Raw genomic sequence first — 14,866 nt, 5'->3', positions numbered from 1 at the left:
CATTTGCCCTGATTGAACTCCATCTGCCATTTCTCTGCCCAACTCACCAATCTATCTATATTCTGCTGTATTCTCTGACAGTCCCCTTCACTATCTGCTACTCCACCAATCTTATTGTCGTCTGCAAACTTGCTAATCAGACCACCTATGCTTTCCTCCAAATCATTTATGTATATCACAAACAACAGTGGTTCCAGCACGGATCCCTGTGGAACACCACTGGTCACACGTCTCCATTTTGAGAAACTCCCTTCCACTGCTACTCTGTCTCCTGTTGCCCAGCCAGTTCTTTATCCATCTAGCTAGTACACCCTGGACCCCATGCGACTTCACTTTCTCCATCAGCCTGCCATGGGGAACCTTATCAAACGCCTTACTGAAGTCCATGTATATGACATCTACAGCCCTTCCCTCATCAATCAACTTTGTCACTTCCTCAAAGAATTCTATTAAGTTGGTAAGACATGACCTTCCCTGCACAAAACCATGCTGCCTATCACTGATAAGCCCATTTTCTTCCAAATGGGAATAGATCCTATCCCTCAGTATCTTCTCCAGCAGCTTCCCTACCACTGACATCAGGCTCACCGGTCTATAATTACCTGGATTTTCCTTGCTACCCTTCTTAAACAAGGGGACAACATTAGCAATTCTCCAGTCCTCCGGTACCTCACCCGTGTTTAAGGATGCTACAAAGATATCTGTTAAGGCCCAAGCTATTTCCTCTCTCGCTTCCCTCAGAAACCTGGGATAGATCCCATCCGGACCTGGGGACTTGTCCACCTTAATGCCTTTTAGAATACCCAACACTTCCTCCCTCCTTATGCCGACTTGACCTAGAGTAATCAAACATCTGTCCCTAACCTCAACATCCGTCATGTCCCTCTCCTCGGTGAATACCGATGCAAAGTACTCGTTTAGAATCTCACCCATTTTCTCTGACTCCACGCATAACTTTCCTCCTTTGTCCCTGAGTGGGCCAATCCTTTCTCTAGTTACCCTCTTGCTCCTTATATATGAATAAAAGGCTTTGGGATTTTCCTTAACCCTGTTTGCTAATGATATTTCATGACCCCTTTTAGCCCTCTTAATTCTTCGTTTCAGATTGGTCCTACATTCCCGATTATTCTTTCAAAGCTTCGTCTTTCTTCAGCCTCCTAGACCTTATGTATGCTTCCTTTTTCCTCTTAGCTAGTCTCACTATTTCACCTGTCATCCATGGTTCCCTAATCTTGCCATTTCTATCCCTCATTTTCACAGGAACATGTCTCTCCTGCACGCTAATCAACCTCTCTTTAAAAGCCTCCCACATACCAAATGTGGATTTACCTTCCAACAGCTGCTCCCAATCTACATTCCCCAGCTCCTGCCGAATTTTGGTATAGTTGGCCGTCCCCCAATTTAGCACTCTTCCTTTAGGACCACTCTCGTCTTTGTCCATGAGTATTCTAAAACTTACGGAATTGTGATCACTATTCCCAAAGTAGTCCCCTACTGAAACTTCATCCACCAGGCCGGGCTCATTCCCCAACACCAGGTCCAGTATGGCCCCTTCCCGAGTTGGACTATTTACATACTGCTCTAGAAAACCCTCCTGGATGCTCCTTACAAACTCTGCTCCATCTGGACCTCTAACACGAAGTGAATCTCAGTCAATGTTGGGAAAATTAAAATCTCCTATCACCACCACCCTGTTGCTCCTACATCTTTCCATAATCTGTTTACATATTTGTACCTCTATCTCACGCTTGCTGTTGGGAGGCCTGTAGTACAGCCCCAACATTGTTACCGCACCCTTCCTATTTCCGAGTTCTGCCCTTATTGCCTCATTGCACGAGTCCTCCATAGTGCCCTCCTTCAGCACAGCTGTGATATCCTCTTTGACCAGTAATGCAACTCCTCCACCCATTTTACATCTCTCTCTATCCCGCCTGAAGCATCGATATCCTGGGATATTTAGTTGCCAATCATGCCCTTCCCTCAACCAAGTCTCAGTAATAGCAATAACATCATACTCCCAGGTACTAATCCAAACCCCAAGTTCATCTGCCTTACCTACTACACTTCTTGCATTAAAACAAATGCACCTCAGACCACCAGTCCCTTTGCATTCATCATCTGCTCCCTGCCTACTCTTTCCCTTGGTCACGCTGACTTCATTATCTAGTTCCTTACAGGCTTTAGTTACTACCTCCTTACTGTCCACTGACCTCCTCATTTGGTTCCCATCCCCCTGCCACATTAGTTTAAACCCTCCCCAACAGCGTTAGCAAAAGCACCCCCAAGGACATTGGTTCCAGTCCGGCCCTGGTGTAGACCGTCCAATTTGTAATAGTCCCACCTCCCCCAGAACCAGTCCCAATGTCCCAGAAATCTGAACCCCTCCCTCCTGCACCATCTCTCAAGCCACGCATTCATCCTGACTATTCTTTAATTTCTACTCTGACTATCACGTGGCACTGGTAGCAATCCTGAGATTACTACCTCTGAGGTCCTATTTTTTAACTTGGCTCCTAACTCCCTAAATTCTGCTTGTAGGACCTCATCCCGTTTTTTACCTATATCATTGGTGCCTATGTGCACAATGACAACTGGCTGTTCGCCCTCCCCCTTCAGAATGTTCTGCAGCCGATCTGAGACATCCCTGACCCGTGCACCTGGGAGACAACAAACCATTCGGGAGTCTCGTTTTCGACCACAGAACCGCCTATCTACTCCCCTTACAATCGAATCCCCTATGACTATAGCCCTTCCACTCTTTTTCACGCCCTTCTGAACAGCAGAGCCAGCCACGGTGCCATGAACCTGGCTACTGCTGCCTTCCCCTGGTGAGCCATCTCCCTCAACAGTATCCAAAATGGTATACCTGTTGTGGAGGGAGATGACCGCAGGGGACACCTGCGCTGCCTTCCTGCTCTTTCTCTGCCTTTTGGTCACCCATTCCCTTTCTCCCTCAGCAATCCTAATCTGCGGTGTGACCAATTCGCTAAACGTGCTATCCACGACCTCCTCAGCATCGCGGATGCTCCAAAGTGAGTCCACCCGCAGCTCCAGAGCCGTCATGCGGTCTGACAAGAGCTGCAGCTGGACACACTTCCTGGCAGGTTTTTTCAGTTTCTCAGGAGAGATGCAGCACCAGGGATTTTAACTCTCCCACACTGGATCTTTGCAGAGTTTCTTCAAAGAGGTAGAGAAAGAGGCGAATTGGGTGGTTTCTTTTTGCTTGGCAGGCAAAACACCAACCAGAAAATCAACCTCCTGACCTCCATAAAGCTTGGCATGTGGCGTTTCTGTTAACATCTTCCCCAGGTCACCAAGGTTTCTGTTGTTTACTGAGACCAAAGCACATGATATCCAGCAAAGCTTGTTTTCAAACAACATCTGTGTCCTTTTAATGAACTGGCAACAACAAAGCGAAGTCCAGCATTTATTAAATCTTTGACCTTCCAATGAATCCATCTCCACAATTGAAATGAGTCCACAAAAAAAAATAGACTCAATGTTGAGGGGAGATGGTTAGATTCTCTCTTGTTGGAGATGATTGTTGCCTGGCACTTGTGTGCTGCGAATGTTACTTGCCACTTAGGAGCCCAAGCCTGAATGTTTTCTAGGTTTTGCAGCAGGCGGGCACGAACAGCTTCAGTATCTGAGGAGTTGCAAATGGTACCGAGCACTGCACAATCATCAAACATCCCCACTTCTAACCTTATGTTGGAGGGAAGGTCGTTGGTAAAATAGCTGATGATGTTTGGGAGGCTGCAGGCAAGTTGAGAAGGAGCAAGAGATTGTGACTAAGGTAAACTATCAAAGTTACAAATGACATTCTGCGTGATAAGAGCTGTTACAGTACTCCGGCAGAGGCAAAAATCTGATTGGAGGAATTCAAATATGGATTTTGAGCAAAGATGGATACAGCTTTGGAAGGTGGAAGATTGTAGGGCTTGAGGAGGTTGCACAGGCCATGGAGTTATTTGAAAACAAGGATGAGAACAGGTTTTGCCAGACAAGGTGCCCAATGGCACTCAGCGAGCACAGGGGTGAACAGGACTTGGTGAGAGTTAGGATAACAACTGCAGAGTTTTGGATGAGCTCAAGTCTATGGAATTCCAAGTCTACCATGGGAACACCACCACCTCCAAATTACATCCTGATTTGGGCATGCAATGCTGCTCCTTCATTATCACTAGATGTTGCCTACTGCAACATCATTCGCAGTACAGCAGCAGTTCAAGAAGGTCCACCACCTTCTCAGGATGATGAGCAACAAATACAGTTTTCCCAGTGCTACCCACATCCTTCAACACAAGTTTAAAACCATGACTAAACTAAGAAAATGTTTTAAATCCCGCCTCAGTTTGTAACCTACTAACAAACATCCTGCTTCTTTCCTTATATAATGGCCATGTCATGTCAAAAGAATATACAACTCAACCATGGAGTTGGAGTGAAGAAAAAAAAAAGTGATCTGGAACAGCCACCACTCACAAAGGAATATCAAAAATATCCATATAAAATCACCATTTACTGGAACCAATTGCCAAAGCTACTCACAAGTGTAAACTGCCCATTGCACTATTGCCCGTGCTATGTATGAACAACGTTATTCTGTTGACATATGATCAAATTCCTTATTTATACTCAAGACATTCAACTTCGCCTCTGTATGACCACACTGGACACCTACAGCTAAATACAAAGTTGAAAAAGAAGTCTGAGTCTGCTCGACATTAAGTATGCCCAACCATTGCTGAGCAGCAATAGAATGTTACACCATACAAAGCACTGGAATATACAAGACAACAAACTTCTGATCGTTTGCAGAGGTCAGCTCAGTACCATTTCTGTATCAGTTGCCAAGACATTCAAGCAGTGGAGGCAGTGTAGAGAAGAGCAACCAGGCTTATCCCAAACGTCAGGGATCTGAACTATAAGAGGAGTCGGGTAGAATGTTCAACTGGAACAAAGAAAACTGAGAGGGAATATCAGAGGTATACAAGATTGTAAATGACATGGAATGGGTAAATCCAGGAGGTTACTTTGTTAAATTGTGGGTATAGGACAGGGAACATAGGTTCAAACTAGTAAACCGTAACTTCAGGACAGATATTAGGAAAATAAATCAATGTGATCCACACAAGGAACAGACTTCCAGGTAGAATGGAGAAGGTAAAAATCCTTGATGTACGGAAGAAACAACTAGATATGGCAATGGCGGATAACTGCAAGGTGCTTCTGAATGAGATATAATGTAGGCCAAACCGATGGTCATGCAATATTGCACTGTTCAATTGGCAGTTCAATGTTATGTCATGATTGAGACAGAACTTTTTGCAGTTTAACACTGACAAGATCAAAGCGATCCTGTTCTGCGAGCTACTTGTTTCATGTTCCTCACCTGCTGATTAGCTCCAGTCTTTGGTCACTTCACTACAACTCTTTCCCAACTCCAACTCAAAGTCCATTCCCACCCAGTTCCTCAAATACCTTGGCAAATTTTGATGTATGTTGAAAAGAGTATGCATATATCTTATATACATATAAATAAACACACACACAATGAGCAGATAGAATATGTTAAATGTAAAACTGCAACACACAAACCACTCCAGAGTGGGTATCTAATAATGAAAATGGTTACCATGGTAACAAGACTGATTCCATTTAGTTTTGCTATTGGTAGACCTTCATCCTGTGATAGCAGTATACTTAGAAATGCTTAATTCTTTGCACAGATGTACTTGTGCTCAAAATTTGCACTACAGCACAAATTGCTCATCAGTTATTTTGACGAGTGTTATCTGCACACAAATGAAAAAAATTGTATTTATATAGTGCCTTTCCCAACCTGAGGATGTCTCAAAGCACTTTGCAGCCAATATGTACTTTTGAAGTACAGTCACTGTTGTAATGTACACAATGAGGCAGCCATTTTGTACATAGCAAGCTCCCACAAACAGCAATGTGATAATGACTAGATAATTTGTTTTTGTGATGGGGAGGCGGTGACATAGTGGTAATGTCAGCAGACTCGTAATCCGGAAGACCAGCTAGTGCTCTGGGGACATGGGTTCAAATCCCACCACAGCAGATGGTGAAATTTGAATTCAACTAATAAATCTGGAATTTAAAAAAAGCTAGCCTAATGGTGACCATGAAACCATTGTTGATCGTTGTAAAAATCCATCTGGTTCAATCTTGTTCTTCAGGGAAGGATATCTGCCATCCTTACCTGGTCTGGCCTACATGTGACTCCAGATCCACAACAATGTGATTGACTCTTAACTGCGCTCTAAAATGGCCAAGCAAGCCACCGAGTTCAAGGGCAATTAGGGATGGCCTAGCCAGCGATGCCCACATCACACGAACAAAAAAAAATTGTTTTTGTGATGCTCATTGAGGATAGATATTGGCCAAGACGCTGGAGATAACTCCCCTGCTCTTCTTCCAACAGTGCTATGGGATCTTTCACGAACACATGAGAAGGCAAGCGGCCTTGGTTTAACGTCTCATCTATAAGACGCACATCTGATAGTGCAGCACTCCCTCAATACTGCACTGGATTGTCAGCCTAGATTGTGTTCAAGTCTCTGCAGTGTGACCCGAACCCTCAAACCTGACTCACAAGTGAGAGTGCTACCAACTAAGGCACAGCTGAACTGTGATAATGGCAGATAATGCATTAGATTAACTGAATACTACAGAACTAAAAGTTTAACTTCACAGCAACAGTTAGCATCCAATCTGTGTGGCCCAATAACATTAATTTCAGCCTTAAATAGGCCTTTTTTTTTAAAAACAAAAAAGTAGTCAGAACATGACAGCAGGCAACTGATATTTATACTTCCTGTGGGTATGTTGTCAGAATACAAGCAGACATTTTGTCAATAAATATCTAAATGATCAAGGTAGATCCTCTAACCCAAGTATCCTTCTATTCTTCCACCAGATATACACATATGTGGTGGTACAGTCAGACGAGTCTGTTGCCAGTGCAGACCATTACTTGGAAACAGACAAGAGGATGTGCAACTGCATCTTTACAGGCACATATAGATCCAAAAATTTCAAGTTGATCAGGGTCAGGGAAACTGAAATGGAAACAGAATACAGTCCTTTCCTTCTTACCCATTTTTCTTCAACTGAATAAAAAAAGTGGGATTTATGCTTAGATCGATTGAATGGGAAAACTACCATTCTATCACTGAGGAATCTCTGCAGAAAAATGTTATCTTGTTCAAGAGGTTCATCATGCCCATTTATAAGAACCGAATTTCATTTGACAATTATCATGCACCAGGAATCCTTGAGGAAGTTGTTTAAATAAAAGCACCAGGGTCCCATTTCGAAATACGATACAGCAATTCTAGCTGAAAAACGTGTTTGCATACCGAACTTGGTCGCTCATCCATGCTTTCGTTACCTCCATTATTAATTCCATTATTTCAATGCTCTACCACCAGCCTCCGTCCTTTCTATAAATTTCCACTCATCCAAAACTCCGCTACCCATATTCTAACATGCAAAGTCCCATTCACACATCATTCTCATGCTCACTGACCTACAATGGCCTCTGGTCCACCAATGCCTCGGTTTTAAAATTCTCATCCTTGTATTCAAATCTCTCCATGGCCTTGAACCCTATCCCTAATCTCCTCCAGCGCAACAACTCTCCAGGAACCCGGCATTCCTCCAACTCTGGCCTTGCATATCCCCCACTTCCTACCCCATCCCTCCCCCACCACCATTGTTTGCTGTACCTTCAGCTGTCTCGGCTGCAAGCTTCAGAATTTCCTCCCTAAATTTCTCCACTTCTCTCTCTCTCCCTCTGTGATGCACTTTAAAACCTAGTCTCCTGTCCTAATATGTCCTTCTTTGGCTTAGCTTTAATTTGTGCGTGTTTATGCTCCAGTGAAATACCTTAGCATATTTTAAGTTAAATGTGCTGCGTAAATACAAATTGGTGTGGTTGAGAACAAGTTCTGACTCAGCTTTGATTCCTCACGATTCAATATTTTGCTGTGACCCTACACCTGGGCTCACAAAGAACAGCCACTTGAACAATGTAACATTTAAGAAATGCCAATACCCATGAAACAGGACCACTAAGAGAGTCAGTGCCTTACATCAGCATTTAAAAAAAATACATCACACATTAAGCCATGATCATGCATCCAGTCTACTGCATACACACACAACACAAATAATTTGTAATACCGCACATCACCCAAATAATCACTCAATAGTTCAACGCGTCTTATGCCGATATCACTCACATGATGGCTCAACAGTGCTATCCAGAAAAGAAACAGGCAAATAAAGATGGTCCTTCAAAAGCCCATTTTCAGTAATCCTTTATATGAAAAAAAATTTGGAATTTCGACATTTTTCTCAAGTAGCAGTGATGGTTTTCAAAAATCCCCAGAATCTGCCCGCTAAAATCCCCTAGTTGAAGCAACACAAATATCAGTTAATTGTAGGTATAAAATGGAAATAGAAAACAAAAGTCAGCTGTGCCCACTCCACAACCCTATTCCTTCTTCACATTAACACAGACACATGTTACTGACTGATACACACGGTTTTCGTTTCACAACAGATGTGGGATGAGAAGAGAACCATAACTAAACAACTCTCACTGTTTTATTTTATTGAAGTCCCAAACCACAGCAAATGAGATGTACAGGGCGACACTGATGAGCAGACAGTGGTTACCCACTTAATGCATAAATTGCCCCCTTCTTTCCGTCTGTAACAAGAGGAGAAATGAAACCTTCAAAAGATAAAAAAATAAGTTCCTCCCCTACCCTATAAACAATCAATAATCGTAGTCGGTTTCCCAGATCGTGCAAAAGTAGCTCTGTTTTAAATGCCAAAGAGTTGTTTACGTTTTCGTGCTTAGAAAAGTAGGATAAATACACAAAAGAAACAAACGTTTGTGCCCGAATGGCTGACAGCACAGCACCAGGGACTGACTGGCTTTTGTACAGTTGGCTATAAGCACAGGTTATGGAAACTCTACAGTACTTTGTACTCATTTTCAATCAGAAATTATACACAAAAAAAACGAACAGTACTCACTTCATCTTCTGAAAGTCCATAAATTGTATCGAATTGCGTCGCCATAGAACCAAAACGGAGAAAGGGACAGAGGAAGGGAAGGTGGGGAGGGGGGGTGGGGGGGGGGGGTGCAAGTAACACACAGACTGGACAAGCTTCCCAAAAAATACCTGCTCACAAAAAAAAAAGCACACTCCCAGAAGGACTAAGCTTCTCAAACCGCTCTGCAAAGGCTACAGGAAAGTGGTCGCGCGGCCAACACGCCAAAACATGCAGCACAATATCACCAACAATCAGTAGCTCCTTTCAAAAGCAAACAAAATTCGTTGCCTCCAAACCCCTTTGCAGAGAAAATCGGGACATGCGCGCTCGTTACATTGTCACATCCACGCCCGTGAGTCAACCGAACTAGCTCGTTTGAGTGACGTCCCCGCCGGTCCAATCAGCGGCGCCCCTCCGCCGCCCATTGGCCCTCTCCCAGCCAAACGCGTGCACGGATTCTGTCCTGAGGCGGAAGGGTGGGCGGGGCCTGGCGGCGCTGCCAAGTTAGGTTGAGTGGGAGTTCCATAGTTCACGCTCCAGATTGTTACAGTCGCTTCTCCCCAGTTTAGAAAGAACATATATTTCCCAATGGTTTCATTTCTGTTAAATGTCTCTTTGTATTTTCATGCGGAGGTGTACACGATGTTTCCATTCATAACGGGGACTGTGATCCTCGTTGTGCTGAGCAATTCAGTTCATTAAAAAATATATAGATAGGTTTATGGCGTTTAATTGTAAAACGTTTGATTAAAACGGCCAAGTCTGTTTGGTGTTGCTAAAGGTGAGCAGCTATTTTTTGTGGAGCTTCTTGTTCAGCATCTCCTGCATTCACTGCTGTCGGTCGCTGTTGTTACCTTCGCGTATCTGGACACCGAACCGGACTGGACTCCTTGAGGATTGCGCAAATAGCATAAAAATTGAACGTCCTCGCCCTTCGTTAAATGTAGTTTCATTCCACATTCCCAAGTTACATTGCTGTTTCGAAGGGATCTGTGGGGAATAGAGTGACTCCTACCTGTGATAGGATCATTTATTGTTGCGAATTACTGTATGATCTGCAGTGGTGTATGCAGTCCAGCCAACTGACTGCAGTCAATGGAAATGAACAGTGCAGCCAAATTGTGTACTGTGCAACGATGAATATTACAATCAAAACATTTTTCAGAAAATTGAAATCGAGTTCAGGGTTACAGGATATATATATTTGTACAATCTAACGATTTGTAAGACAAGTATCCAATCTAAAACTAAAGCCAACTATAGGACGCAAAATAAGACACACGCACATATGGAACAATGTGCATCTGCTTCTCTAATATAAACAGAAAATGCTGGAAATACTCAGCGGGTCTGGCAGCATCTGTGGAGAAAGAAACAGAGTTAACGTTTCAAGTCTGTGACCTTTCGTCAGAACTTTCGTCCTTATTTCATGAATATTTCCAGCATTTTCTATTTTTATTTCAGATTTCCAGCATCCACAGTATTTTGCTTTTGCATCTGTTTCTGCTGAAGACAGTTAGGTACACACAGGGCACCTCACTTCTTCCCAGTCATGTGAACTCAGAAGTGAGTCACAGGGGTGAAATCCCTGCACACAAGCCTGAATTTTACCAGAAGCAAGCAAGTCCCTCCACCAGGACCAAAAGCAAGTGGCGTGACTGTGGAGGTGGTGAGACGGAGTTGCAATCTTGATATTCTCAGGGCTGGCCAATTAACTGTCAGCAGGTGGGAGAGGTAGCCAGTTAGGTAGCGGAGGCGGGGAGGATTGTTCTAGCTCTTGAAATGCTGCCACCATCTTTAAAAGCCAGCTAGCAGGACATGTTAATGCAGCAGCCCCAGAGAGGGCAGTGAGAGTGCCCTGGCAGCAACACAAATTGAAGACATGGCCAAAAGAAGATCAAGGGTCACTCCAAGATTCACCGATGCCTCCCGGCAGGCACTCCTTCAGGCCATAAGGGCACAGAAGGAAGTCCTGTTCCTCAGGACGGCAGGAGGAGACCGGATCTCCAAACCAAGCAGGCCTGGATAGAAGAGGAGGTCAGCAGCCATAGGATTATCCCCCATACTTAAGAAAGGATATAGTTGCATTAGAAGCAGTTCGGAGAAGGCTCACTTGACTGATTCCTGGGATAAAGAGGCTATCTTAAGAGGAAAGGTTGGATAGGTTGGGCCTATACCCATAGGAGTTTAGAAGAGTGAGATGTGATCTTATTGAAACATATAAGATCCTGAGGGGACTTGACAGGGTGGATGCTGAGACAATGTTTCCCCTTATGGGAGAGACTAGACCTAGGGGACACAGTTTAAAAATTAGGGCTCCCCCATTTAAGACAGAGATGAGGAGAATTTTTTTTCTCTCAGCAGGTTGTTAGTTTGTGGAATTCTCTTCCCCAGAGAGCAGTGGAGGCAGGGCCATTAAATATTTTTAAGGCTGAGTTAGATAGATTCTAAATTGACAAGCGGATCAAAGGGTAGACAGGAAAGTAGAGTTGAGACCGCAGTCAAATCAGCCATGATCTTACTAAGGTGGAGGAAGCGGGCTTGAGGGGCCTAATGGCCTACTGCTGCTCCTAATTCATATTTATGTTTGTATGTATACCTGGCTACAGTACTGAAAAAGAGGCAATGACCTGATGCATTCTGGCAAGGTGAATGCAGCACATAATGTTAAGATAGCAGCCTTAACTGTGACTGAGGATGAGTATGAGATTGGAGAAGGAGCTGCCCATCCAGTTAGTGTAGATACCAGGCATCAGCACATTTTCCTCTCTTTGCAGGACACCGGTCAGGCAGAGGTAACTTCTGCAAAGCCACTGCTGAGTGGTTGCATCTAGGAGGCATGATGGACAGTCAGTCTACCACCAACATGGACATCATGCGTTTTTGATGGGTGAGCAACAATGGGAAATTAAGTGCTTACAGGAGGAGAGAGCTCATTACACAAGGGGAAGGTCAAGAACTGGAGGCTGCATGCCCTACATGGCCATCCTCACACCTATGGAGGAAAAGGCGTTGGAGCTGGGAGGGATGGAGGCAGGCAAGTCATTCGGGGATTGTGAGATGGGTGTGGAGCCCCAAGAGAGTGATTGGCCTAATGGATGGGCGCAAGAGATCCTCTGGCAAACACAAAACATTGTACTTATGTGTGCACCACTGATTAGTTTCACCCTCCCTACCAAACCACGCTACCTTTCACAATGGCTGCCATTGCAGCCAACACTGACCTCCTGCTAAGCCTTTGCCTCATCGTCTCTGGCAAGGCTCTGAAGCTCCGTTATTCCTGTGTGCCCCTTGTAAAATTATAAAAACCTGATGAAATCACAGTTTATAGGCTTAATTACCTTCTCGCTGCGTTCCAGCGTGACCACCTCCCGCCAGGCCAGCCACTTTTGGTAATATACGGTCGCAGCGTAAAGATGTTGAGCTTCCCTCCTGACTCCTGTTGTTGCCATTTTACCACCCCTCCCCCTCCTGGTCCATCTCCAATGGAATGGTAAAATGTGGGATTACATTCAATGGGTAGTCAGTCAAACTGCGAACAGATCTCAGAACAGTGGTGACTGCAGCTTCACAGATTTTTAGTAGTTTCAAAAATTAATTAATTAATTATATTGGACAAAATTAACACATATTTTTGCATCTTCAAATCTAAGCATTCAGAGTTCAATTTGTCCTAACAGACTTTTGTTAAGTAAGGGTATCAAAAGATATGGATCAAAGGCAGATAAATGGAGTTAAGAGACAGATCAGCCATAATCTAATTGAATCGTGGAATTGACAGGAGGGTCTGAATGGCCTACTCCTGTTCCTATTGAAACATTTCTTTATAAATATATAAAATCATAAAGGTTTTTCTATTTTCTCCCTTCCTCTCTTGAAGACTTGCCTTTTTGCTGGGTACATTTTAATTGGAGCTGGTTGCCCTCAGTACCTTGTGGAAGGCACAGTGGCGCAGTGGTTAGCACTGCAGCCTCACAGCTCCAGGGACCCGGGTTCGATTCCGGGTACTGCCTGTGTGGAGTTTGCAAGTTCTCCCTGTGTCTGCGTGGGTTTTCTCCGGGTGCTCCGGTTTCCTCCCACAAGCCAAAAGACTTGCAGGTTGATAGGTAAATTGGCCATTATAAATTGTCACTAGTATAGGTAGGTGGTAGGGAAATATAGGGACAGGTGGGGATGTTTGGTAGGAATATGGGATTAGTGTAGGATTAGTATAAATGGGTGGTTGATGTTCGGCACAGACTCGGTGGGCCGAAGGGCCTGTTTCAGTGCTGTATCTCTAATCTAATCTAATCAAATGCCCACTCTTTGGTTGTGAGGCGAGACAGTGAGCATCAGCAGGCTATTTAACAGCAGACTATTCCACAGTCTGATGTGAGATCCTTGATCTGATCTAAGTTAGCCAATCTCAGGTAGGGGAGAAGTGCCACAATTGGCTTAAGTAGCATTGCACACAGTATTTCAACTATGGTGTGACTGATGCAGGTTCACCGTTGCATCTTGTCCTAAAATCCAGTATTCCATTAGCTTGAACTGCTGCTTTAAGTGTATCATGATTTTGAACCCTCCCAAAATTCCTGCCCTCTTCCACAACACCAGGCTTTGCCTCTTTCAAAGTATTATCCCTCATTTTCAAAGTATAATTATTACCTTTTTAGCCAAAATGTATCACCTCACATTTAATAACATACAATTTTAGTTGACATTTTTTGCTCATTTCAGCAGGGCGGCACAGTGGCGCAGTGGTTAGCACCGCAGCCTCACAGCTCCAGGGACCCGGGTTCGATTCTGGGTACTGCCTGTGTGGAGTTTGCAAGTTCTCCCTGTGTCTGTGTGGGTTTTCTCTGGGTGCTCCGGTTTCCTCCCACAAGCCAAAAGACTTGCAGGTTGATAGGTAAATTGGCCATTATAAATTGTCACTAGTATAGGTAGGTGGTAGGGAAATTTAGGGACAGGTGGGGATGTTTGGTAGGAATATGAATATGGGATTAGTGTAGGATTAGTATAAATGGGTGGTTGATGTTCGGCACAGACTCGGTGGGCCGAAGGGCCTGTTTCAGTGCTGTATCTCTAATCTAATCTTATCAACATACACTTGCAGTATCCTTTGGTCCTCAGAATTATTTGCTATGCCTTCTAATTTAATATCATCAACAACAGCTTGTATTTATAAAGCATATTTATAAAACAACATTTGACACTTAAGGAGATATTAGGGCAGATGACGAAATGCTTGGTCAAAGAGGTAGGTTTTAAGAAGCATCTTAAAGGAAATGTAGAGAGGTGGAGGGAATTCCCGAGATAAGGGCCCAGGCAACTGACAGCACAGCTGCCAGTGGTGGAGCAATTAAAATCGAGGATGCTCAAGACACCAGAATTAGACAAGCACAAATATCTTGGAGCATTGTGGGGCTGGAGGAGATTACAGAGATAGAAAGGGGTAAGGCCATGGAGGGATTTGAAATCAAGGATGAGAATTTTAAAATCCAAGTGTTGCTTAACTGGGAGTGAATGTATGCCATTGAGCACAGGAGTGATGGGTCAACACAACATGGTACAAGTTAGGACACGAGTAGCAGAGTTTAGGATGACCTCAAATTTACAAAGGGTAGAGTGGGAGGCTGATTAGAAGTGCGTTGGAATAGTCAGGTCTAGAGGTAACAAAGGCATGGATGAAGGTTTCAGCTGCAGATGAGCCGGGGCTGGAGCGGTGTTGGGCGGTGTTGTGGAGATGCAAACAGGCAGCTTTAGCGAGGGAGCAAATACATGG

The 14,866-nt window shown here is 44.1% G+C and overlaps 1 protein-coding gene across 3 annotated transcripts in view; it reads right to left on the bottom strand.

The window, feature by feature from the left end:
* nedd4l (NEDD4 like E3 ubiquitin protein ligase) overlaps window positions 1-9,449 on the bottom strand; it is a 640,458-nt gene extending 631,009 nt beyond the window's left edge. For all 3 annotated transcript variants that reach the window (XM_068031021.1, XM_068031043.1, XM_068031026.1), the window contains exon 1: window positions 9,079-9,449. In XM_068031021.1, coding sequence (XP_067887122.1) covers window positions 9,079-9,123 — 45 coding nt within the window. In that variant the 5' untranslated portion in view covers window positions 9,124-9,449. The remainder of the gene's footprint in view (window positions 1-9,078) is intronic.
* Between the last annotated feature and the right edge of the window lie 5,417 nt (window positions 9,450-14,866).

This window comes from Heterodontus francisci, chromosome 1, assembly GCF_036365525.1.
Source record: "Heterodontus francisci isolate sHetFra1 chromosome 1, sHetFra1.hap1, whole genome shotgun sequence".
In the NCBI taxonomy this organism is placed as follows: domain Eukaryota; kingdom Metazoa; phylum Chordata; class Chondrichthyes; order Heterodontiformes; family Heterodontidae; genus Heterodontus; species Heterodontus francisci.
This window is presented reverse-complemented; position numbering and strand designations above follow the sequence as displayed.